Raw genomic sequence first — 27,645 nt, forward strand, 5'->3', positions numbered from 1 at the left:
TTGGAATACTCCGCCACCGGCCCCTCAACTTTCCACAGACCACACAACACAATTCAATCGTACAGCGAGTGTTATTGACACCCCTTCCAGTGCAAACTGGCGCTGTAGATTAATTGCCACAGTTTAATGTGCCTGGGCCCATAACCTGTTAGCAGAGCAGGAATTGACTGCGACTAACGGATATCAACTGATATCCGGACTACAAATAAAATTTCGTGTTTCCCTTTCGGGTGTTTATTTGTAAGTGACTTGAGACAACTCTTTTCTTAACTAAGCTTACTCGATCTTACAATTCATTCGGCTCACTACGTTCAATCACAGAACACAGTTATTATCAAGTGAACTCCAACACTTCCCCTCAATTGATAATAACTTTGTACTATGTCTGACCAAAAATGGTCCTAGTTCGTCTTCCCCTCAATCGATTCAACCTGACCAAACCATATCTTGATACGTCTTCCCCTCAAGTTAGCATTCAATTTGTACCAAGATACTGTGGCAATCGACCAACATATTGACCATCGACCATTGTACCGCATCGACCATTGTATCGCATCGATCATTGTACCGCCATATTCGTTGAACCGCTGAGCTATGGACCATGACTTGACCGTCATGTCCGTTCTTCCACCACTGTTGCCTCGAAATGATATTTTCGTTGATTGGACCATCGACCACATTGCCAATTGACTTAACCGTCATGTCCGATTCTCCACCACATTGTATGGCTTCCCAAAGAAAATCCGCCAGTGCTCAAATATTTTGCCTATTGCCTCTAGCCTCTTGCTCAATTCTTTTGCACGAATGATTTTGCTACCAGTATGACATCTCGCAGAATATCCGCCATTGCTCAAATGTTTTGCCTCTCGCGAAACCTCTTGCTTTTCTCTAGCCTCTTGCCCTGCCTCTTGCTCAATTCTATTGCACAATTCTGTCCACTGGAATAATTTGTTTCCAAAAACTATTTCTACACACAGCCAATTCCAAACTTTTCAGCTCTTCAGCAAATACCAGAACTTCGATCAATTTCCGCAAATGATATTGACTAGCCTGGGCCCATAACCTGTTGGAATTTCACGGATTCCAATCCGGAATCTAAAATAAAACGACCAGTTTGTCGTCTCGAAATACACTGAATTTATTATAGCAAATACACCGTATTTATATGATTTTAGTCCTTAACTAAGGTTACTAGATTTACTAATTCAATTAGATTACTATGTTCATTCACTCAACATAAGTTATTATCAAGTGATATCCAACATATCATTGGATCTTTCTCTCTCTAGTTTAAATGTTTCTACAGAACATAAATTTATGCTTGGATCACTTTTCCTCACCGATCAAAATAAAACGAAGTAAAAAAATAAGAAACCAACGAAACTAATTGCTATTTACCGCCAGAGTCTTCATTCGATGTAGTCGATAACATTTTTATGATTACAATGTTGTCTCCCTCCGAACAAAGTTAAACCAATATTTATGTAATCAAAGCTTCAGATAATTGTATATTAATTTGTATAACGTCGATTACGACTTATATGACCGTAAAACAGATGTTCTCTTTAGTTCTTATTTATGTATTTAGTTAGTGAAATAATAATACGGTCAATTACTACTGTTGAAAAAAGGCAACATACTACAAGCATACACCGGCTCCTCGGTCTAAATATTACATTTTTTTATACTTGCAAACAAATACGCTTAAATGCTCAATGCTCAAAAAGGTTGACAAGAGTGAATGCTATAAGTTGTCTCATAATAGGTAAGATCCAAGTCCCCAGATATGTAACTCGATATTGAATTCGATGTGAACCTCGACGTTGGTGCTAGATTAGATGTCCTACCAGAGCATTGAAGTCTTTAGAAAGCCGGTGGATAGTAAACTAAAGAATTAATGTTAAATTTAAAATTAAGTCTTAGCTCGGAGCATAATATTTTCAAGGAAAATCTAGACCTCCCTATACACCCCAAAAAGTATGAAGAAAAATTCAAAAATTTGAGCAGCGCATGCTTTTGTCAGACCCCTTCCCTCTGAAGAGCATGCGTAATTTGTGAATGGCCCCGAAGCTGAACCTAACCTCGAAATAATTATGTCTTTGTGGTTTTTTCTTCTGTAATATTAATTTTTGCTGAGAACAAAAACTAATTAACTTAACCACTAACCACAATGCATTTATGACGGTAACGGTCAGTTCAGAATGTATTTTTTTTAACTCACAGTTGTTTTGCATAGTTGAATAAAATGCAATGAGTCACAAATATCGGCAAATATTTCGTTCTCACCTTAGACGAATTATTAAATTCAAGAGTTTTGTGTTGTAAAAAAATTCAAATTCTTCGCGCTACTTTGTTCACCAATTTTGCCCACCAATTCTCACACTATCAAATATTTTGTTTTTCATGTCGGGGACACAATATTTACGTTATTTTGTTCGTCTATAAATAATTCGTCTAAGGTTCTCACATCAAGGATATTATCAATGTCTGAAAATACATTAGCGTCTATCAGATAACGACTAACTTAGGACTATCAGAAGCCTATCGATACATACCTTAACCTTAAAATGAAGTTTTCTTTCCTTCATTCCTAAGAGCTGTGCCATCTGAAGTTTTGAAAATGGCGATACAATGAAACGAAAATAGTCTTTTACATAGGAAGGGATAAAATGATGAAAGGTAGAGTTTTCGTGAGTACTTTGTTGATCCGAGGCGAAGTCGAGAAAACGAGACTTTTCATTTTTATCGCAAGTTATGTAATGGATTTTACATGCTTTAGAGCTTAAAATCAATTTACTTTACATGCTGTATACGTCGAAAACCCCACGAAACAAACACTAAAAGGACAGTTTAATTTAGAGTGAGGTACCATGAATTTTGATTACTAGATTTGATTCTTAATCTAAAACAGTTGTGCGAACAAGTGTGATTATAGCAAATTGATACTTCAACATCGTTTTCGTGTGTTTATGAACCCCGGCTACGTCTCGAATAAACACAATTAGCACGAAAAAGCCACTTTTTATCTTTAGTTATGTAAAAGACTGTTTAATTTAAAAAGCCACTTCTACCGTAATTTGCATAGAAGACTTACCCTAGCTATACATAGCGACGCGAAGGAGACCTTATTCAAATTTGTCTTTTGTTCTACTGTCAAATTTGACAGAAGAACAAAAGAAAAAATCGGATTAGGTCTCTTTCGCGTCGCTATGTGTGTAGCTACAGTTATTTAGTGAAATTTTCACTAAGTCCCGCATGCAAATTACGGCAGACTTTCCCTACGGAGAACAAAAGTATATAAAAAATTCGATCCTTTTTGTCCTGTGTTCATCAAAAATAGGTTGGTAGAATTGACTTTTTTTTTAATTTTCCTTAACTTAATTTTACCCATCTTAACCCGACCTGATTATTAGCCCTACTCACGTTAAAAAAATTTGTTTCAGATCCTTCGGAGGAATGTCGATTTCGTTTCTTTATCGGCGTGGAGTAATCTGGCACACCATACAAATTGATTGTGTGCCAGATTCACCTCTAAGAGGCAAATCTGGCACAGTCATGACTTTTCGTTACATGTAGAATAAAGGACGCATACTATGATCGCGTGTGCAAGATTACCCGATGCCTCTTTATCGGATCCTAAACAATTCTCTAGAACATCATAATTGACAAAAAATTGTTTCCGAGTCGCGCAACGCAATCGAAAATGCATGCGTTTCTATGCGTTTCTATGCGTTACCATGCGTTCTATGCGTTTTAATGTAAACTTCAAATGCGTTGCGCGACTCGGAAACAATTTTTTGTCAATTATGATGTTCTAGAGAATTGTTTAGGATCCAATAAAGAAACGAAATCGACATTCCTCCGAGAGATCTGAACCAATTTTTTTTAACGTGAGTAGGGCTACTGATTATATTCCGATCTAACCTGGATTAAAGAAAAGTTTCCCATCAATGTTTTCACCAATTACAAATCGATGTATCTAACCAAAACTAAGAGCTTTTGTTAAGTGACAACTGTGAAGGACTTTTACAGGCAGCAAAATCTTTTACTTCAATAGATTTAACATATATGGCGAATTACATTATAAACGAAAAATTGTTTTGAAATCTGTTGGAATCGACTAGTTAACCAAATTCAAAACAATCCAAGATGCTACGAGGAAAGTCTAAAAATTCTAGATTGTTTCATTTGTATGTTTTATGGTGCTACGCTTCCATAATAATCACATTAGAAGGAGTTCATCGCTTGTTTTTGCCGTCGCTGCCGATACCAAAAGATGTGCATAACAGTGTGTCTTCGTCTTCAATTAAATCATGTCAACATATAAAATGACTTGAGTCTTACAGTACTTCCCTTACAGGAACCTTTGTAAAAGAAAATCATTTAAAATCGTAAAGAAACCGGCTACGAGATTTTTATCTCATATTCCTCATAAAAACCATTCGCATTATCTCCGCTTCCAATGTCAACACGTTACTGAGTCCAAGTTGTAAACAACATAATGTTTTCATTCTTCTCTGTTGATATTTATTCCGAGACATGCGCATCAATGAATGTGTGTAAATTTGAATGAAATTTCTTTTCCACTGTATCCAAACAATTGATGATGTTTTATATATAAAAATGGAATGCTATGGCAGCATTATAATACACACATAATTGTAGGTGGTAAGGTATCCATGATACGAGGAAACATTTTCGGGATTAGTTTCAGTTTAGTGGTTGAAGTGATCGTTTGAAAGAAATTTTGAAGTGAAAGTGTCGGTTGATTTCACTGTTTTCTTCCTCTATTCAAAATTCGAGAGTTCTGATCAGACACACTGACTACAAAAATTACGATAAACGTTCAGAACTTGTAGTTCTAAAAAAATGCTGGAACAGTAAAAAGAATTAACTGAAAAGAAATGCGTGGCTCAATGTTAAATCATATTTGTTAAATAATCGTTAAAAACAAGAAAAGAAGAAAAAAATGAAGCAGAGTACTGAAGTAAATAATGGAATTGGTTCTGTCGATGGAAATGGTGATGTGAATTTAATGAATGGTCACGATTCCAAAATGGAACAGGAGTTGTATGTGAGAAATAATTTAGTAAAGGCGAACAATGATTTTGAGGATAAACCGGTGTATGGACTGTGCGGATTTAAAGTCAAAATTTTTCAACGTTTCTTATCGGCCAAATGGGCTCTATTCTGGTTGTGCTGGGCCGGTGCTCTTCAAGGTATTTATTGTAGAGTAGTTTTAATACTTCTGAGGAAGATTACGAAACGAAAACCTCAGATATGGTAGGTCCAGATAGATAGTGAGATAGTGATGTTATCTGTTAACGACAAAGACGACGAAAATATGGAAGAAACTCAGCTTAATGTTGTCTCCAAATTTTGGTTAAAACCAATGTAGTAAAAGAATTTACATAAAACATTTAGAACAAAAGAAGTAATAGATTCGAATTTGTAAGGTGGTGTATTATGTCATGTCGTCCGACGACACTGTCGTGAAAATACGAAAATTTGACTTTTTGTATGTAACACTTTTGATCTTCATGAAGTATTTGCTAGTATCTTAATCCACTTTAATGATTGATTTCCTTGGAAAGGCTGCACTGGGGGAAGACGAATAAAATGTCTCATTTTTTAAGTATTGCAAGGTTTGATTATTCAGTTTAATGTAATGTTGTTAACTGCAAGGGTATCTCAATATTATAAACAACGTTAGAACGATCAAAATCTATTACTTCTTTTGTTCGAATAACATTTAATTGGTTATTTTTGCTGTTGATATCGATAAACAGATGATTAGCCGTTTCAGCAGGTTGTTCAGTCCTCCTAGTTGTCATTGATATTGTCTTCTATTTAAAATGATCGAAATTGTCGATACTCTCCAACAAAGCTTCCATGTCAGTTTTTTTTTTCAAATTCTAATTCCAAGGAAACTATCCTCGTCATCCCCGTCGGATTATGATTACGATCAAGATAATGCAGCTTAAATGGACAAAACGATAAAATGTTCGGTTCCATCCAAACAACCAGTCTCGTATTTATTATTCAAATTTATTGTGCGTGATCCTTTGTATAGTAACGACGATTTACAGTCCAAAGAATTTCTCATTCTTTTTCAATTCAATCATTCAGCGATTTTGAGAGCGATACACAATTTTCTTTGTGCCTTTCATATCATTTTGTCATTAGAATATTTATGGTTGCATTTACACATTGTCCCTAAAGTGAAAGAAACGAAATATAGAATGAAGATGAATGCATGAACATGTTCAGATTTGTAGTAAAACTAATCGTCCAATGATAGCGGCTAACGGGTCATAAAATTATGAATGATTTATTCGGGTTTTTTTTAATTGACCTTTCACATCCGAGACAGCGACCAGACTATAGTGATATGAATGTTACATCAGAATACATATGTGTGTAAGATCTTTCCGAACCGACTTTTTTTCAGCTTCAAATTAATTTTCTTTAAAGATACAGACCGCTTGGTGTTCCATTCATTTTTAACGCAATGGTCAACTTTTGGAAACTATCGAGTTAGAATCGGAAATTAGAATCACACTTACCGATGCGATGGTCGTTTTGTTAAAAACTACACGAGTACGTGAGACGTTTCTAACGTTTTTTTGCGAATAAAAATTGAAAATGGGAAAAAGGGTGAATTTTTGATCTTTCTGTCAATTTTACAAATGATTTCATACTTCCGGTCGTATGCAAAATCTCCCTCAAATTATGTGGTCGGTTGAAAAATTAAATTTCAGAAATTATCATTAAAATTGTGTGGAATTGACGATGCGTAAAACAGGGAGGAGATTCAGAATTTCTAAGTTTTTCGCTTAACTTTCGAATTATATTCAACAGTAAAAGTGGATGATGAAGTTAGCAGCGGTTCATTGTCATGAAGATAAATGTTTACATCTGATTTATCCCTTCAGATACGGGAAATGTTGATCGTTAAATCTTGTCCATCTTTAGTATTGCGCATTGTTTGATATCAAATCTTTTACTTCTTTAGTTAAAATGGAGCACTAGGCTCAGCTAATCTTTCTTGATAACAGATGAAAAACCGTTTTTAAGGTCTAATTCATGGTCTGGAGACAAGTTCAGAACAAAAACATAGCTAACGCCGACCCGTGCGAAACACCTATTCGTATCAAAAGCCTTTATTGTGAAACTCTTCATTTCTCTTACTTCATTTTCTTCTCTGCTGAAAAGCTATTCGCGCTTTAAAATCACTTGCATTATCCACTCTTTGCCTTGCTAATCATCAACAAATAAATTGCCGGAGGCAATATAGACAGCCCCGTACGAAGACAAATTTCATAAATTCCTATTTAAACAGCTATGTACCGCTATATTAACTATATTTCACTATAAATAAACATTTCACAGATGAATATGCTATTATATAGCTCGATATGCCTGTATATAGCTCAATATAGCTGTATATAGGTATATATAGATGTCCATATATGGAATCCCTGAAACCCCTCACACTTAACACATTATTTCCATGTTAACAGAAACTCTCTAAGTATCATTTTTCCCACTTTATATCACTTTTATTAAAATCCAATATGGCCACCGGCAGCCATTTTGTTAGGAGACCGGAAATTTTACCGACGCTTTACATTCGTTAATACCTTTCAAACAAAAAAAAATTCATGAAATTCGGTCAAAATTTACTCGAGATATTGACAAAATACTCCACGTTCACTGTACGGCCGAGTAGCCAGATAAGAGCTCACTACAAGAGACCTAGCTCACGCTCCGGAGAACATAATTTCATAAACTTTTTTTTCCCTGATTGGTACGGTCAAGCTAAAACTAATAAAGCTAAAACGAACGAAATATGTTCAAATTTGGCCGACCTACAAGCAAAAACTGCTTGCCGCCCTGTGCCTGTTTCACACCAAGGGGTCTAACTCACAAGTCGGTCATCCGATTTCCATGAACTTTTTTTTTGTCGATCGGTATTGTAAATATCTTTCGTTCGATGTATCATTTACGAGTTTAACGTTTAAATGTCCGGAGATATCTTCGAAAAACCGTAAAGCCTGTCTTTTGACATTACCAAACGGGAAAAAAAAGAATTTTCAAAATCGGATGCGTTTTACTCAAGTTATCGTGCAGACAGACAGACGGACGGACGGACGGACGGACGGACATTTTTTTTCTTGCTGATTTAGCATCTCTGGACAACCACAATAGGTTTCCCCTTACTCAGGGAGTCCAATTCGACGTGTTACAAACGTATGCGTAAACCTATAAGACCCCAGTACTTCGTACGGGTCTAAACAGATTTTGCTGCAGACATGGAATTGAAAAGGTCATCAGTTAGTGAGATCTATCACGGCAGAAATGACTTCAAATTTTTTTAACCTTTCACAGACGGCATGCATTTTAGTAGTTTACTATCCGATCTATTACTTCGTTTGATCGAAATATTTTCAAGAGATTGATTTCAAATCTTTTACTTCATTTCTTTGCTTTTTGCTATGTATGATCCCATTATTCAGAGCTTGTCGTTAATTCCTTAAGTCGTTATCGATAACAAACTGCCGTTCGGAAACATTTATCTTTCCTACAAACACATTATATTCATTCTTTGTTATTCGTACTAAGGGGGACAGACATTTCATTCAATCGTTGAGTGAATATCCTGTGTAGATCAAGCGTTGCATCCTTATACAGGACGTTTGGGATCACTAGAAATACCCCCAACTGAAATGCCTATAGACGAATTGCTAAAACACAATGAAACATAATAATAGAAAAGAAAACAAACAGAGCTTTTGCTCTTCCCTACCCACTCATGGTTCACGTAAAGTGATTTCAACAAAGACGACAGAGCTGTTTCGACCTCAGGATTCAGTGGCGGTCTGAGGATAGCGTGATCTATCCATCATCAGTTGTTTCCACTGATCCCTTCCCAAGACAGCGACAGTAAAACTTTCGATTGAACAAGTGTTTGAAAATTTACTTAGAGAATCATTCATCAACTGATGGAAATACGGGTAAATTTGGAACGCTGCTAAGAAATTCAAAACCCAGACGCAGCAAAAAACCAGAAGAAAATCAAACTAACAAAAAGTACGAAAGAATCTCACCATTTTTCAAACAAACTGCATTCATCCAAGCCACATCCATCCAAATTGAATTCATCCAAATTGCACTTATCCAAATTCCATTTTCAAAAAACACCACACCACCAAACACACACCACCATTTTCAAAAAACACCACACCACACACCACCACTGCCGATTTACCTAATAACTTCTAAGAATTTTTAAATTGTAGTACCAACAGTGCTACGAACTTAATTTTATCGTCTAAACTGTTAGTCGCATCTTTAAACACAACTTCCTTCATCACCAAATTTTATCTCCAAAATAACTCATTGTCTTCTAAATGATATCAAAATGAACAACATTTTTTTTCGTTAATAATAAGAATGAGATGAGGCTTCATTGAGCATTCCGTCTACATTTATTATTCTCATAAATAACGCAATGTATACAGTAGTCAGTAGTGATGTCACAGTCAAGTTAAATTGTTTTGTGTGTAGGTAAGTCATAAATCAATTTAAAAATTTACACACAAAAAACGAACCAACACAAAGGACTCACTTAACCGAAAAAAAATAGCTGGTGTTACAGTAGTCTAACACTTTAATGCCGGTGCATTTAAACGATATAAATGCTATGCTTTAAAACAATGCATTTTTGATTATTTATTACGTGATTTTGAATGCATTTATCTTCATTTAATTTAATTACACATGTTTATTCGAAAATGAATGTATCGCCGCGTTCACAGTGTAATAATAATTGTGGGGGAGGGGTGGGTAAATGCTTATTGGTTAATATAGCACGCGACAAAATCTGTTTTCATCAATTGAGTGAAAGTGATTTTTAATGCGGTGGTGTGCTGGAGAAATTAATTTCGAAATTTTTTGAATCGAAAATATTCATGGTGTGCATTGCATATAGTATATGACGCACAGATGGTAATGATTTAACGGTGGTAAATATGGTTTTAAGATGGTTAGGATATGGTTAGGTATATGAAGGGAATTATTTTTAAGATTGAAAAGTGTGGAGGTGGGAGAATGTTTGGTTGAGAAATTTATCTTCCACGCAATTTACGTAGAGTTAATGGATAGGTCTAAGGCCGGAAACGTACGTTAATCAATTCAATTAAAAAGTTTCAGTTAACTGCCGAAAAAAATATTGAGTTTTTGATGAGGTTTCTGTTTAGAAAACTGCAACTATCGACTAGCGAGTATCACACCCAATAATCACACGTTTAAAAGATTTATAAACAATGAAGTGCATTCCGAAAAATAAAGGTTGACAGGCCCGAATAATTCCATATCACTGCTTCTAGCATGAGCAGTGAATTGACAAGTGTCAAAGGAGGTTTTAGTGATAAGAAGTACCTCTTAGGATCGCTTGTATAGGCTTCTCCCATCGTACGGTAAAAACGAATTTTTACAGGCCAAAAACAACCGACCGTCATCCACTTAAACAAATTAGTTCGTTAAAACTTCATGAGGTTGTGTTGGCTTCTCTGTGGATGACAATTGACGTTTTGAACGGCCTTGGAAGAAACCTATTGTTTACAAAAGAAACGCAGTAAGTAGGTTTCATCGGCCTCCGAATATTTTCTATGCTCATGCTAGAATGCTTGGAGCGGTGCTGTGCTGATTCTTCTGTTTTTAGTTTTAAGTTGAAATAGTATTTTTCCTAACGCATGCTAAGAGGCTTTTTTTTAGCGAATAAAAGGTTTCCATCACGAGTCGCAAACGAGTTTTGAAATCGAATTCGCTAAGAAAAAGCCCTTTAGAATAAGTTAGGAAGGTTAGGAACAACGTTTTGTTTATAGTGGGCCGGAAATGAGCGACGAGGTCACAATAAAGTATTTTTTATCTACTGTAATGTCAAAATATTCATAATTTGTTTGAGTAGATGAAGTAAATTTACACAATGACATAACACATAGCAGTGCGTAAATTGACAGGTCCGTGCGCAAATCTAATATTCTAATCTAGTTATGGCTGACGATGTGATTTTCATGAAAATCAAATTTTAAAGGAAACTGTCACTGAATATTGAATCTTTTGCCAAGAATTGTGTTAATTTGCGGCGACTTTGACATTACAGTACATAAAATATTGTTGCTAACTAAGTTGCCCACATAATGCACAAAACAACCCCATTTACTAACTAGTTAGCAAAATAGCTATTTACACATTCTATGGAAACGTTGCAGACATGCAGACCCCTATGTCATTTTTCAAGGATGACGAAAATAAGCTATTATCTCCGGCAGTGATATCTTCTCTAGCAAGCAATTCGCCTAGTCGGTTGGCCTGTAGAGGCGCCACATTTTTTTATAGTACTTCATTCTCACTGGACTTTTTTTTTGTGTAACAACTTCACATTGATTCATTTCCATGAAATGTCACAGCAGTGAAGTTTGTTCATGAAAAAATAATTCAGTGACAGCAGACTTTTGATGAAGAAAAGTACTAAATGGTAATAGATTTTACCCTTAGATTAGAGTCTAAACTCCATTCTCCTATATGTATGTTAATTTGTTGTGAATGAAGTAAAACATTTAAAACACTACCTTCCAGATTTGTTGAGACAACCAACGCTTCATATAGAACGGGTGTTTAACCGAGGCATGCTATCAAAGGGAGACGTTAACTATTCTCAGAACTATTATTCTTAAGTATTACTATTCCCAAGGCTAATTTTCTATCACCAGCTGAGTTTATTCTCATTTCATCCTATGCACAAGTCAACAACATATAGTTATCTTCGATTGCTTTCATGTTTTGTGGTCTTCTCATCTGTTAGCGACAACAACGACAAAAATGAGCAATGAACTCTAGCCATTTCTGTCTTTTTATACCAAAATGTATGTTGAAGCGAAAGAGTTTGTAACAAACAGTAACCTTTAGTTTAAACAACTGAAGTAACAGATTTGACGATAAAATCGTAACACATACAGTTTCTTAAATATAGTTTTATAGTTAGATTGTTTTCTATTCCTGCAGGATTGTTGACGGCAGTATCTGTAACTGTTTTAAGATTGAATAATTGTTTAGAACGAATAAAATTCAAAACATTCTATCCATTCAGTTGATTTTTTGTTGTATTTATTGCCATGTGAAAACGTGGGTACAATGTACATTGGTTACGTTTGTTAAGCACATCAGCACCATACATACACATGTGTGTGTTCACTAATCAATCCTCCAAAAACAGCATTCAATCAAATCTTAATAAAATTATCGAGATGATGTACGGCAGCCGAATGAACGAACGACATTCATGTATGAGATATGATGATAAGGAAGTGCACGTACAACGAAGAAACGATTCGGTCAACATTTTTTTTTTGTATTAACGACTGTATTCTCGACGTCACTGAGAAATTTCAGTTCAAATGATCTTGATAAGAAATTGTGTCTCAATCAGACAACATTTGAATTTGCCAATTCTCAGTTATACACATAGATTGCCAATTCAGCTTATCATTCCGACTGAATCTATTTTTGCCAGTTACCAATTCTATTTTCGATGGTAATCTTTTGCAAAACGATATATGATAAATTGCATAACAAGTGGAAAATAATTTTGTGATTGGGAAAAAAAAGGGAAAGGAAATTTTATGGTACACTCAATTTAGATGTCTATCCAAATATGTCAGAAACAAACAAATATTGCTACACAGAACATGCATTCACATATAGATATTGGCATGTGCATGCATTCTCCTATAAAATATATTTTTATTGTCAGGATGTGTAGTCGAGATTGTTTTGTTTATTCTTCCTAATAAAGGGGAATGATTTGTCGCTGGATGGGTAGCGAGGATATTTTGTTTAAGTTTAGTTAAGCTAAGTGGTATAACATGCCAATTATAAGAATTGATTTCATTCACATAGCTACGTGTTGCTTCTTATTTCAATTCCTAATGTGTTGTATAGACCGTTGTTGCATCTATTAACAACAGCGAAAACCAGATCAGCAAATAACATTGTGACTAATCATGTTTTATAAAGCAAAATTTTTGATAAAATTATCGAAGTAAAAGATTTTGTAAGAATCTTTTGAAAATGCTTCAGATCAGAAGAAGTAAAAGATTCAACATTTAAAACCAAAGTCAGAGTCTGATGACCAGTCTTTATGTATGGTTAGTTAGGTCCACGGCTAAGATCTCAATAGCAATACAGTTGAGATTGTAACAAATTGTTGTTATGCGCATACACTTCCTAACCACACATTATCTATATAGGGCGTTTCGCAACCTTTTTTTAATTTTTTAAGGCCTGCGGGTAGGTTCGATGCAGAATGGTCCACTGAACACGAAAATACGAAAAAAAAAAATTTGAAGTTCGAAGCTCCCATGCGCACCTCCTAAATCCTCCTAAAATCTCCTAAAACTCCTAAAATGGAGTTGAAGACTTAAAATAAGATTGGTGCTTATACAACTCATACAAATTTCGCCTGCGGCGCAACGTTTTTCTCTATTTGTTATTTCATTTCATAGTTTCCTACATCGTGTACAATACGTCCACGCAAGTAACGCACGTAAGTTTATATTTTATACAATCCTAGCGAGATTCAGAATCACCTTCATATGGGTGGAACCATCAGTTCAGGGACATAGATTCGGTGGCCCTTCGTTTTTTTACCACCGTTCGAAACATTGCTTGGTAAAAGAGAAAATAGTGGTTTTTGTAATGACTATGAAACGAGGTATTTTTTAAAGACGATTTTTTAAACAAAAGATAAACACGGTCCCGCATGTTTTTAACTTATAGACAGCCCTAAACTTTTCGTAGAATACCGTGACCGATTAAATAAAGTGTTACCATTCGTCATCTTTTCCGCCCATTGCTTCTTACTTTCGAAAATTCTAAGAACATCAGTTTTTCACCACACGCCTTCTTTCGTCCTCTTTCTTCAGTATAACCATCTGCTAAGTAAATTAAACGTGGCTCATACACTTGAAGTGAAAAATGTTAGCTCGCTCCGCTCGCATTGGGTTTGGTAATTCTTTCTTTTAACAAAGAAAATTGGGTGTAGGCACGCTTTTCATTTTCTACTCCATACAGTCTTGAAATAGTTATTTACATAACAAGGGGAAAGTAATTTTAATTGGCGAGTATGCAATGTTGTGCTGGCGTGTAGATGTGTCAGATTTTACGATTCTGCAATTTGTATATTGGAAAGTTTTGAAAAAATTGCCATACAATTCTGGGTCGAAAAGTAATCAGGAAAATTGCCCTGAGATTTCACTGTCCAACATTTTGAGACTATCTTGTCGAAAAGCAGAAAATAGTTACTTACATACGCAAAGTCTGCTGTGGATGGTATACTTTAGGGAATTTCGCGAGTTGCAGCCCGACCGCACATGGACCAATTTTCTAGAATTTTTTTTGCAATTTTGTCCATGAAAACGACTAAGACAATGAATTGAAGAAATGATTTTCATTTTGAAGTTTTCGTTGTGTGGAAATGTCCTTTTTTCCAAAAATGAAAATTAGTAATCCCAACCGATTGGTACTCCTAGGTAATGGGATAAAATTAGTAGTCGGTCTATTAAACACAGGGTATTTTAATCGAAGCAATGAGACACCCCTCAATTAATAGTATGTTTGACAGAAATAATTTAATCGAACGAGAATGGATTGGCATTTGCTTCCCGTCTCGTTCAACGGTTCAACAGCATCTCTTAAAATCTATTTAAAATCTATTGGTCTATAGACCAAAAGCTATTTTTAAATCCATCAAAAATCTTCTAAAATCCTCCTAAAATCAAGCTGAAAACCTCATAAATTCCTAAATTAGGAGGGATTTCATACCGTGGCAGCCCTGTGTATATGATAATTAATCGTAGAGACCGTGGCTTCAATTTGGCATACTTTAAAATTTAAAAAAATTTGAGTCACCGTTGAACAATTACAAAAAGTGCTCCCGACCATGACTTTTTCAGATTTTTTTTGGATTTAAAGCTTTCTAAAATATGTGACTGGACAGGAATATAGTCGTGTCGTAGCTCATTTTAAAGGGAATTTCAAGAGCTACGAAATGGACGAAATGGGCGATGTAAGGTGTAATTTAAAAAAAATTGTCGGTTTGATGATTTTTCGATTATCTTAAAGATACGAGTTAAAGTTACCCCAAAAGTCGGTTATTTCTTCCCAGAATTGCTGCATTCTTAACGCCAGCAATACTAAGAACAATCTGAAACCGTTTTTGTATAAATTCTGTGAAAAATTAAAAAAATAGGGTTTTTCTCGTACCATTTTCTACTAACTAGAAGGTCATCGAATCTGCAACCCGGTGAATCTTTACGTCGAGTCTATATTCGTTTGAAAGCTCTTGAAATTCCCTTTAAAATGAGCTACGACACGACTATATTCCTTTCCAGTCACATATTTTAGAAAGCTTTAAATCCAAAAAAAAAAATTGAAAAAGTCATGGTCGGGAGCACTTTTTGTAATTGTTCAACGGTGACTCAAATTTTTTTAAATTTTAAAGTATGCCAAATTGAAGCCACGGTCTCTACGATTAATTATCAAATACACTTAAGATATATTTTCCCGCACAGCCGGCAGAACTAATCTCACTATGGCTTTGGGACCAAGAAAGTCGGTTTTCAGAGGTGCGCATGGGAGCTTCGAACTTCAAATTTTTTTTTTTTCGTATTTTCGTGTTCAGTGGACCATTCTGCATCGAACCTACCCGCGGGCCTTAAAAAAATTAAAAAAAGGTTGCAAAACGCTACACCCTATAATATCTAACCAACTTCAGCTCTTACTTTCCTATAAACAGAATTCTAATGAAACTTCAATTTTTACAGTCTTTTCAGACTAAGCTCCAAAGAATCGTTATTTACGAAAATGGGTTATAAATGCTTTTGCTTTCCCTAGGGTCGAAGTTACCTTATTACATAACTAGGGATAAAAATGAAAAGTCTTGTTTTCGTGTGTTGATTGACCTCGGCTTCGTCTCGGATCAACAAAATTCTCACGAAAAAACTACGTTTCAACGTTTATTCCTTCTTATGTAAAATCAGTACTTAAAATTTACTGAACCACTATCATGGTTTGGTTGTTGCTAAACTGTTTTTGAGTGATTTTAGTTGAAACGTCCGCAGATTTATGCCTTGGACAACCCTTTAAAATAGTAAACTTTTAATCAAACCATTCTCCTTACAGGCAGAAGATTAAATCAGGTGATAATTACTCAAAGCTGATAGGAGACTAGTAATGACGTCACTCACATCGCATGAACCTTTCGAGAGCGATAACTCAAAACAATTTTAATTTATTTTCACAAAGTTTTCCTTCGCTGATGTGTTGTGCACCTATGTCCAAATGTTTATTTTAACAAGTTGGTGATTGTGATCCTAAGCTGAAAGTGCGGATCATAGTCCAACTCGTCAAAATAAACATTTGGACATAGGTTCGTATACTTTTTTTATGTGTCGATGTAAGGATAAACCGAAAATCCCTCTCTGAGCTATCAGAATTGAAAGTTTGCGAAACATTTACCCTAGGGAGGTAATTTTTTCATTTCAAAAATTTGCATAAACACAATCTTGGCGAAACTTGACGGCCAAGCTACATTTCAACATTTTTTAACTTCTTTTGATTGTCGTCAGAGAACACAATTTTTATATTAAAACCAATTATTTAAACAATTGAAACCTTATATTGTAGATATGGTACGTGTACTCAGCTTGTTTTACTCGTAGGGTAGAAAATGTTTACTTATGTCAAAAAAAGAACGATTTTCCCTTCAAAAACTAATCAGAGACAACCCTAATGTTTTAGTACAAAATGCATCGCTAGATACGTATGCCCAAACTTAAATTATTTCGTTTAATATTGAAAGTAAAAGACCACCCGTGCACACGTGGAATGGAATACCACTGCAGCCAAAAATTCTGGCACAACAACAAAACAAACCAAATTTATGGTCGGAGTCATAATCTAATCGAGCTGAAATGACGAATTCATTTAATTAATTAGAGTGAAAATATTTCCACCAGTTTATTCCGTCGGTTTTCCGTTTTTGTTCATGCAATATTTTAACCCTCCCACTGTCGTTATTTAATGCATGGATGGTATCGGGTGAAGCTCTAAGTTAAGTTATCATTTTCATTGTTTTGTTTTCTTTCTTTGTTTATCCAAAATAACAATATCGAATATCTCGAGAGTGAATAACAACCTAAATATCAGAGACAACAACATTTCCTTGCTCAATCGTTTATGACAAGCTTTTATTTTCGTCTTTTTTTTTCGGTTGCTTCTGATTTGTGTACTACATATTAAACATATCCACTTATTACATGCTCCTACATATATACATAACATACCCCCATCGCATATAAATAATCTGAAAATTTTCGTAAAGTCACGTCGATGTCATTTATTTCCCTATCGAAATATGGGCCATGCAGTCGTGTGTGTACTGTTCTTCTGTATCGTGTACCAAAGCATTTTTTTTGGGGTATTACACAATGATATTTTACAGAGTCTTACTGGATGTAGAGAAGTGATTTCGATATTTTACAGCGCACTTGAAACATATCAAATTGTATTGTGTTAAGGCATAAGAAACATGACTTTGTAATATTGGCCATTTGCAAGTTTGATGATGCGAAAATATCTGAACATTTACCGCGCTCATGTGAATGTTAAGTTAACACGATACGAAAATATCGTCCCGTTTATTTAATGTGTATCGACGGAGTAACACAAGTCATAATAAAGACTCTAGCTCATCGGGAAAACGTTAACGGAATGAAATCTGGTTTGACAATAAAAATTTAGAGCGTGGAAATGTAACAGGTTTTATGTGAAACGTTATGGAAATTTATCGGTTAAATAATTTGATTTAGTGAAATACCTGTCTAAGTCACTTGTGCTGTTTTTTTTAATATTTCTCGTTCAGGTAGCCTCAAAGATCCCAAGTATTTGTTTTCCCAAATTTGCTGATTCACGAAAATTCGTAAAAGTTACGTAGACACATTAGTTAGAGAGGAACGGTGATATCTTTAACAAGAATAGACCGGCTGAAGCCTGGTGAGGTCTTTTTTCATTTTTTTTCAATTTCTGTTTACTACTAGCTTGGTACTCATTCAAGTACCACTTTGGTATTCAACTACCAAATTTTGGAATTATAAATAGGCAAGCAAGCCGATTAATTTCATCAGTCGGTGTGCAGCTCTCAAACAGTAAACATATCTACAACATCCGTATTAGTCAACTACCATGTTGGTAGTCAACTACCACTTTGGTAGTCAACTACCACCTTGGTAGTCAGTCAACTACCACTTTGGTAGTCAGTCAACTACCACTTTGGTAGTCAGTCAACTACCACTTTGGTAGTCAGTCAACTACCACTTTGGTAGTCAGTCAACTACCACTTTGGTAGTCAGTCAACTACCACTTTGGTAGTCAGTCAACTACCACTTTGGTAGTCAGTCAACTACCACTTTGGTAGTCAGTCAACTACCACTTTGGTAGTCAGTCAACTACCACTTTGGTAGTCAGTCAACTACCACTTTGGTAGTCAGTCAACTACCACTTTGGTAGTCAGTCAACTACCACTTTGGTAGTCAACTACCAAATACTCGATTTATAAATAGACCAGCAGGCAGAATAATTTCGTCAGTCGGTGTGCGTCTCTCGAGTAAGAAACATCTTTGCTGCTATATAGTTTGGGGGTCCAACTACCAACAACTACCAAACTTTCAAATTGCAATGTCTGCTATGAGCGATTGGTTACCAGATAACAAATAATAATTGATTTGCCTGGTGTTGGTTTGCTCATAGTAGCATTGCAATTTTAACTTTTATCAATCACATTTTATTTGTGACACAGACGGACGGACGGACGGACAGATGAAGTGCCCACAATAGGTCCTTTTTTCCTATGGAAAAAAGACCTAAAAACCAACGCGATCGTATGCGTAACTTCTACGAATTGTTGAGGTCGCAAAATGGATCGGAAAATTTAAAAAAGTCCTTCCACAGACAATGCTTTGTGGCATCCTTAACAAGAATTAAAAAGCACCACAAGTTGATAAAATTGATCTTGCAAGTCTTTATGTTAGAGTAGAGTAAACGAAGACTTTCGATGGCAAGTTAAAATTGAGTGGTAAAATGGGAAAAGGGTTACTGATTCATGGACTGTTTTGATGATGTGCAGATATTTGTAAATTTCGTTGACAAAGCATTTCAAAGAGTCTGAGGAACTCGAAGCTTTTTAGGAATTTTTCTATCATTTTCCAAGTATTTTCTACTGATTCAGGATGGATTTGCAAAAGATTTTTTTTTTAATTTTCATGTATTTTCTTTGTCTTTGTATGAATTTGAGGATTTTCTTTTGACTGACAGAGGATTTGCTACCAGGGACTATTTTTGAGAAATTTTTTGAGAAATTTTGAGAAATTTGAGAATTTTTTGAGAAATCCTTTGAGAAATCTTTGAGAAATTCTTGAGAAATTTTGAGAAATTTGAGAAATTTGGAAAATTTTGAGAAATTTGAGAAATTCTTGAGAAATTCTTTAAAAAATCTTTGAGAAATTTTGAGAAATCCGATTTCTCAAAATAGTCCCTGTTTGCTACAGCAATGAACTCTCATAATGACCGTCTTTTCCTAAATTTTTTATTTCTCTTACTTCCCTCATTTCTCTATACATTCGCTATGGAGAAATGAGAGAAGTTGGAGAAATAAAAGATTTAGAAAAAGACGGTCATTATGGGAGTTCATCGGTGTATGAATTTTTGCCTCCTCATTTTTAAGATACAATTTTCCCATATTTTCCCAAAAATATTTTGGACATAAAAGGAAAATCTTTTGAAAATAATATACGAGCTGAACGAAGCCTTTACACGAGTTAATAATGAATCTTTTACTTATTTTGATGAAAGTATTTTCTACAGATTGATTCAACTACTTCATTTGTTTTAATATAAATTTTGGTATAAAAGACGTCATTAGCCTGAGTTCATCGATTATTGTTGTTGTCGCTGCCAATAGCAAATGACAGATAATGATTCTTTTTTTAATTACCAAATATTTCGGTCACGTTGTTAGTGACCATTATCAATGATGTTCTGAAACAATTTCAAAACGTCACTAAACAATTCAAACAAATGGCAAATCAAATTTACATTACCCAATGAATGCAAGACATCACGATTGAGGGCAAGGTCATTCAACGCGTGCGTTCGTACAGATATCTGGGACTTGTTCTGGATGAGAACCTATCATTCGGCCTTCACGTTGATTATGTCAAAAAGATGATCCGTCCCTTCATTGCGCTTATGTGGAGGCGCGGAAACTTCATCCCAATTGGAAAGAGAAGGCAGCTGTACAACGCTTATGTACAAAGTCACATAGCTTACATGCTCCCTATCTACAGTCGACCTTCCGACTGCGTAGAGACACTCCGCCAACGTTCCTGTACAGGTGCAATCTGGTTCCGATTCACCAACTGGCAACAATTGAAAGAATTGTTCACTTGCATAGGATGCTCAATTCACACACTACACGGAAAATTCGGCAAATTCGACATTTGTTGTGTGCTGCATATATTTGCTGCAGACTGAATAATGTTCCCGTGTGTTGCATTACAATAAACATGTAATATGAATATTTTCAAAATATAGTTCCGGCAACAATATTATTCAGCTCGTAGGAATATTGTGAGGTTCCCAGGTATATATTTGCTGTGTGCTGAATTATATCTTCAAATTAGTTGTGGGATGTATTACTTAACTTTACCTGCATGCCGAATATTGACTAAATGGTACTATCGAACTATACCTGCATGCTGAATATTGACTAAATGAATAAAGTCGTCTGAATTTAGAATGGACTATGCAACAATAAATTTATTGTTTTAATGAAATAAAAGGAAGATCTCAAGAACATACGCATAAAGATGATTATCAAATCTAATTTTATTCCTTCATTTAAAGTTATTTCTATTTTTACCGAATTAATATGCAATGATAATGTTACATTTATGTATTTCAGTAGAAATTTTGACGAACGAACTTTTAAATCCATTTTCGGTGTTAAAGGCTTTTGAAATGTTAACAGAAATAGTTGGTGGTATTCAGCAATAAATGATGGAATTTGTTTATGTACTGTCCGTTTGACAAGAGGATCGCCACGGTTCAGCAGGGGGTTTTGAACATTTGTTTTTTTACAGATTGTCAGATTCAAGATTCTTTTTACGAAGGTTACGCTGATTATACTTTGTGAAAAAGGACAATACCTTGCAAATATGTCACATCTTGGACAGAATTTGACACTGCAACACGAAAAAACTAAATGTTCGAAACCCCCTGAAACCCCGTGCTTCCACCGACGTAATATACACAAACTAGGTGAGCCAATCTTAATTTATTAATTCGCGTAATAGATGCTCACTATTAATGTGAACAGTTTTTTTGTAGAACTATTGAAAAAACCTCTAATTCAGAACCAGGCTCAGAATTAAAATAATAATATCCGATGACATTGCTTAGTGGGGAGAAGTACTACATTTCATAGAAAATAAATTCAATTAAATGTTGTTGCATAACCCATTCTAAATACGGACGACTTTATTCATTTAGTCAATATTCAGCATGCAGGTATAAATATGCCTGTGTGCTGCATAAAGCAAAGTAACAACGGTTCGAAATAAGACTGCCACTATATGCAAGCAGTATAGCAGCAGTGGTAAAGTCGTTGGCAGTCAGAAACTGAGGTTAAGCATCGATGGTCGCGGTCCGTACTTGGGTGGGTGACCGGAAAAAACGTAAGCAAAAAAAAAAATTCTGTTAGCAATTTAATATGATGAATTTAAATATAAATCTACGGCTAATAACAAATAATAATAATCAAATTGAAAATAAAAAAAAAAATTTGAAAAAGTTTTTTTGTTTTTTTTTGCTAACGCAAATAAAATTGATAAAGTTAATTAAATCAATTTCTTCTATTAAACGATAAATTAGGTTGTTTATTGAATTGAAAAAAATGGCGTCATTTTATATTATAAAACAGGCATACAGCTAAGACCTGCATGCTGAAAAATAATATCCAGCACACAACAACAATATTCATCAGGCGGGCATTGTATGATCCTCAGATCAATATGCAGCACACAACTAATGTTCTATAATCGTGAAGCTGTTCCCGATTTCTTCGTCTGGGGTGCATATATGAGTTTTCCGTGTAAACATGGATTCAACATTAGGCTGAATAGAGACGTTTCTACGCGTTCGTCTAGACGACGTAGCCAATTGCATGTTGCTAATGACCACCCATCGCTCGCGATTTCTATTAGAGAATACAATCGACTTAGTTCTCAAATACGGCAACTTAGAAACCTGAACGCATTCAAAGCTGAAGTGAAACTTAAAGTCATGAACGAGAGTGAGAACTTTTGTGCCTTTTCTCCTTTTATTTTTATTAACTAAGACTGTGATAACGTTTGTTATGTTTTCTTTATTCTTCTTTTACGCTACCTTTTTGTAAACTTTGACGAATTTGATGATTCATTTAACTTTGACTTACTTATTTGATAAGAATGATGATTAACTGTGATAGATTTGCTAAAAGTATCTGCCAATTTTGTATTCCACCCAACGATGTTATGGGATGATAATAAATTATATTTAAAAAAAAAAATGAACGTAAAAAGCATCATAAGTAGCAAAACATTCTATCTGTAATTGATCGCATTGAACAATATAGCTAACAATAACAATTCATTTGATGAACATTAATGGGCTTAAAGTTACCTTGTCAATTTGAACTTCGATTCACAAATATTGCACAAATAACAGGCCCTGTAAGATTCGTCAACCTTAAATTTCCTGTCGAAATTAGTTTGTCAGAAGAGGCCTAAGGTCCACCTCTCACGGTTCTATGAATTTTTGCATTACAATATCAGAGAAAAGAAAGTTAGGGATTCAGATTCACAGTTGGATATTAAATCCACTCTACCATTTACGCCACTTATTTACATAAATTTTTATTTATTTATCTAAATATGAAAACCCCTGAAATATCACTTGCATGGGTAGCTGAACACGTGTTTCTGACAATGCAATTTCTGCCATCTAATAAAATTTCGATAAGGCCAAAATCGCACACGCTTACAACTTACACTAGAGATGGTGAGAACCATCTCCATGTGCATTACACAAGAAGAAAAGAAATTCAAATTCTTCTGTAAAACCGATTTTGAATACAAGTTTGTTTGTCCTCTTTGATCTGCACCCATACGGCGACTATATAATATGAGAATTGGTTTCCATATTAACCAGCGAAAGACGAGCAAATATTGTACACAATATAACGTCGGAGAAATTGGTGTAATCTCGGAAATCAACTAAGAATGGAATCGGAAAATATTTACCATTCGCATTAGCATTGGATGGAAGTCTCTGTGCGAACACCGTTGGTGGTTGATTGAATTTGTAAATAGAAAAATTTTGCAATTTTCTTTCGATAAAGAGTGTTTCATGCTAGGGGTGGAGGAATCAGTCAAAAACACTCAAAAGAGTAAAAGTGACGCAAGTCCCTGTGCATACTTCCAAAACAACTGATATCGCTGGAGGTGACGCATTCTGCGCTTGTACGCAAAAACTGTAACAGGAAAAATTTGACCAAAGAAATTCTAGAAACAAAATTTTACCAAAAAAAATTTTGCGTCACAAAGTGGCAGATGGTTCGGACGTATTAGGACATATTCTTGCCTATTTTAAAAAAATTCTGAAAAGTACTTTCCTCAACATCTGCCACTTGTGACGCAAAATTTTATTTTGGTAAAATTTTGTTTCTAGAATTTCTTTGGTCAAATTTTTGCTGTTACAGTTTTTGCGTACAAGCGCAGAATGCGTCACCTCCAGCAATATCAGTTGTTTTGGAAGTATGCACAGGGACTTGCGTCACTTTTACTCTTTTGAGTGTTTTTGACTGATATCAGTTCTTTTGGAAGAATTAGTAGATTGAAAAAATGTAAAAAATTTTAAAAATTTAAAAAATTTGAAAAATTTAAAAAAATTTAAAAAATTTGAAAAATTTAAAAAAATTTAAAAAATTTGAAAAATTTGAAAAATTTAAAAAATTTGAAAAATTTTGAAAAATTTAAAAAAAATTGAAAAATTTTAAAAAATTTGAAAATAAAGTGGAAGCAAAATGAACTGATCGATTCTGAGTGTATACAGATTTGAAAGCCAGTATAGTCTTACATACCGCCCATTTGAAGTGTTTATGGTGCATTTGTTAGGTTTTTTATCTGTAAACAGTTCCAATGCATACGCATAAGCTCGAAAAAACTTTGTGAATGTTATGCAAATCGACCGAAAGCTTGTTAGTTAGATCTATACTCGTTTTCAAATCACAATACGCTAAAAATCTTAATAATCGATCATTTCAATTTACCCTGCCTTTATTTGAAAAATTTTTCAAAATTTTTTAAATTTTTACAAATTTTGAAAAATGTAAAAAATTTACAGGTTTTTTAAAAACTTGAAAAAACTTGAAAAATTTTAAAAATTTCAAAAAATTGAAAAAATTTTGAAAAATTTAAAAATTGAAAAAATTTTGAAAAATTTAAAAATTTGAAAAAATTTTGAAAAATACTAAATTTAGGAAAAAAAATTGAGGCGAGCAGAGCTTACCAAATACCAAAAGCGAACAAATTTGTTCTACCATACCCATCCACACATAACCACTTAAAGGTGTTCTTATATGGGGCCTATATGGGAACTTCGAGGAGCCCTAGCTCCGAAACGAGGCCGGTTCCCCCCCAATTTTTTTTTTCTGGAATGTCTTAGAATGACGACTAGAATCTACTCCCAAAATTTCAACAAAATCTAAAGAAGACTTTAGAAGATAGGAAACACGGACGGACGGACGGACGGACGGACGGACTAACAAAGTAACGTAGGATTTTTTCATTTCGTTTAAAGTACTGAAATTGACCAAAATGTATGGAAATGGGGCTTCTTGGAAGATTTTTTGCGTGGCCAAATTTTAAGCTGCAAGAACGTGTGATAGCTCGTTGAACTCGTACGGACGCCTAGTTTTTTTTAATGGTAATTTGGAATCATTTGTCTTTGAATTGTAGAACTTCAATATTTGCTGTATGTATGGTTCTGCAGTCTACGACAAAAAATTTTTTTTAAATTTTTTCTAGTAATAGGACTTGCGTCACGGGCGCTATGCTAACGCGCGCCCATGATATTTGTTATTTAGCCGTTTAGTTGAATCAGTACAGACTTGCATCCATTCCAATGCGTCGCTAGGGTGACTAAATGTTTGATGAATTGAGTATTTCGTTGGCTTCCAACAGCACAGTTGAGATGGGTGTAAGAAATAAGTCGCAGTTGCTCCAGGAAACAGAAAACATTCTGGTTTTAATTTGAATTTTAAGAACTGAAATGATCCAATTTTTCTACTTCCGGTTATCTGCGTAAATCCTTTCCCGTGTATCCTAATCTCTTAGATTTTACGAGTTCTTGAAATTCAACTTCAAAGTTTCCATCACAATTTACAACATAAAAACTATCAATAACATGACTTCTCGTTCACATAGGTCTAGTCGTGAATGGATGCATCAACGGTAAGCTTCTTCATCCACTCTCGCACCACAAAATTTGCTTTTTTATTCAATCACCATTTTATAATCAAAGTTGTCATCACCACCATCGAAAAACGGTTCGGACTGCGTTCATCCCAAACGGGTCTAGTTGCCAGTGGTTATGACATAGCGTCATTTGCGTGCTTAGTACCAGTCACATACTTTGGTGGTCGAATAAATGCATCGAAACCGCGATGGATTGGTTGGGGTGTTATTTTAATGGGTTTGGGATCGTTAACGTTTGCACTGCCGCATTTCTTGGTCGGACCATATAGAGCGTCTGGTGCTGCGAGTAATGTTTGTTTCAACAATAGTACGATTAAGGTGAGTTATTTCACTGCATTAAAGTTAAGTGATTCTGAGAAGGATTAATAAGACTAAATAATTGTACCGAAAGACATCCAGGAAGACAATAGAACTCATTGAATTTTTAAAAAAATCAAATTTATCTGTCTTTTCGTTATCGAATGAGAGTGTTATCCTTTATTCTTTGTTTGCTTCATCAACCATGTAACTAATGTCAGCCATTAACAACTAAATACAATCGTTAGCTTCACCTGAAGGCATTACCGTTGCAGTACACATTATTATTAACTCTATGTATAAATGAAATATCATCCGGATTTATTCCTATGAATACCTTACGTCCCATTCGTCGTCTTCGTGTTCATTCTTGCAGGTATAACAGTCTTAACATTCGTTATGCGAACTTCTACTTCATAGTTTATTAACCGGTTATCTCTTTTATCGACAGCGACGGTCGAAACAAACGATCTTATTGCGATCTCTTATAGTGAAATGTGTGTTGGGCCTAATGAAGTAGTAGATTTTGTTTCAACATGCACACAGATCACAGATATTTTGTGAAAAAGTTCAGCTACTGTCGTGGAGTATTATGCATACTTACTGGCCAAGGTGTCCTCGACTCAACAGCACCGGTTGCAGTGTCTGCACTTGCTTCGTGGGCGACGTGGCCACTCTTAAAAATTCCATTCACAAATGTTATAAAAGTGATTTCAAGAGTATATCCGATCGGGACATGCCTAGTGTACTGGAAGTGCTCGACCTCCTCTACCACCTCATACCACAGGCTAAAAAAAATCATTTGTCTCTCAGGAAATATAAGTCAAAAACCAAAAGGTCACATTTTCGATGTTAATCAATCTTGGCAATGGCACTTTTTGGACCATCGGTTTCTTCGGTAGATTTGTAGAGTTTTCAAAGCTCTACATCCCGATAGAACATTGTTTTCAAAAATACTCTCAACTTTCCGAATTATGACCATCGGAAACTTAAAGCCGCCCGGTGGGACTTCTTCCATGGCTCCATCGGATTCATCAACCACATGCCCGGACACAGTTTTCGATGATCTACGTTTTCCGCACACAGGCTATCGCGGTCCTTAAAATTTGCAAAATTCGATACGCCCTACTCTTCGCGTATTGTGATCCTAATACATTTAAGCTAGGTAGTGTTTAAGTAATCGTTTCTTCTAAAAGTTCTTTATTCCATTCAATAGGACCACAGGCTTCCAATGTTCTTCTTTGACTTCAATGACTTCAATCATTTGCTTTCATTGTATGAGTTAAAACAAGCAATCCTTAGCGGGAGCTCTTCAATAAAGCCACCAAATTTGACACTTGTCAATTTAGTGTTCACGCTAGGAGCAGTGCTGTGACAGAACTTAATTCTATGGAATTTTACTTTTCACAAAGGAAGGAATTTGATTCGATTCTTGCAAAATATAATGTAGAGCGTTTTCGTGAGTTTGCGTTTAGTTTGAATCGAACTGTTCGATTTTTGCGATAGCCAGGAAGTGACTATTCTACACTGTTCCAAAGTATTATAAAGTGACTATTCGCACATTGAGCTTCTACCTTCTTTAAAATATGGTCGAGGGAAGTTTGTGGATCGAGTCGAAGTAAAGGAGCTGCAATTACAAGTTGTCAAAACAGCA

General features: G+C 35.1%; 1 protein-coding gene across 1 annotated transcript in view; it reads left to right on the forward strand.

Moving 5' to 3' along the window:
* Positions 1 to 4,916: 4,916 nt before the first annotated feature.
* LOC119072568 (solute carrier organic anion transporter family member 4A1) overlaps positions 4,917 to 27,645 on the forward strand; it is a 36,105-nt gene continuing 13,376 nt past the window's right edge. Inside the window, exons 1-3 of the mRNA XM_037177808.1 lie at positions 4,917 to 5,219; positions 25,644 to 25,670; positions 25,741 to 26,012. Of these exons, the coding sequence (XP_037033703.1) occupies positions 4,970 to 5,219; positions 25,644 to 25,670; positions 25,741 to 26,012 (549 nt within the window). The 5' untranslated portion in view covers positions 4,917 to 4,969. The remainder of the gene's footprint in view (positions 5,220 to 25,643; positions 25,671 to 25,740; positions 26,013 to 27,645) is intronic.

The sequence above is a fragment of the Bradysia coprophila genome (genome assembly GCF_014529535.1).
Source record: "Bradysia coprophila strain Holo2 chromosome IV unlocalized genomic scaffold, BU_Bcop_v1 contig_84, whole genome shotgun sequence".
NCBI classification, from domain to species: Eukaryota; Metazoa; Arthropoda; class Insecta; order Diptera; family Sciaridae; genus Bradysia; species Bradysia coprophila.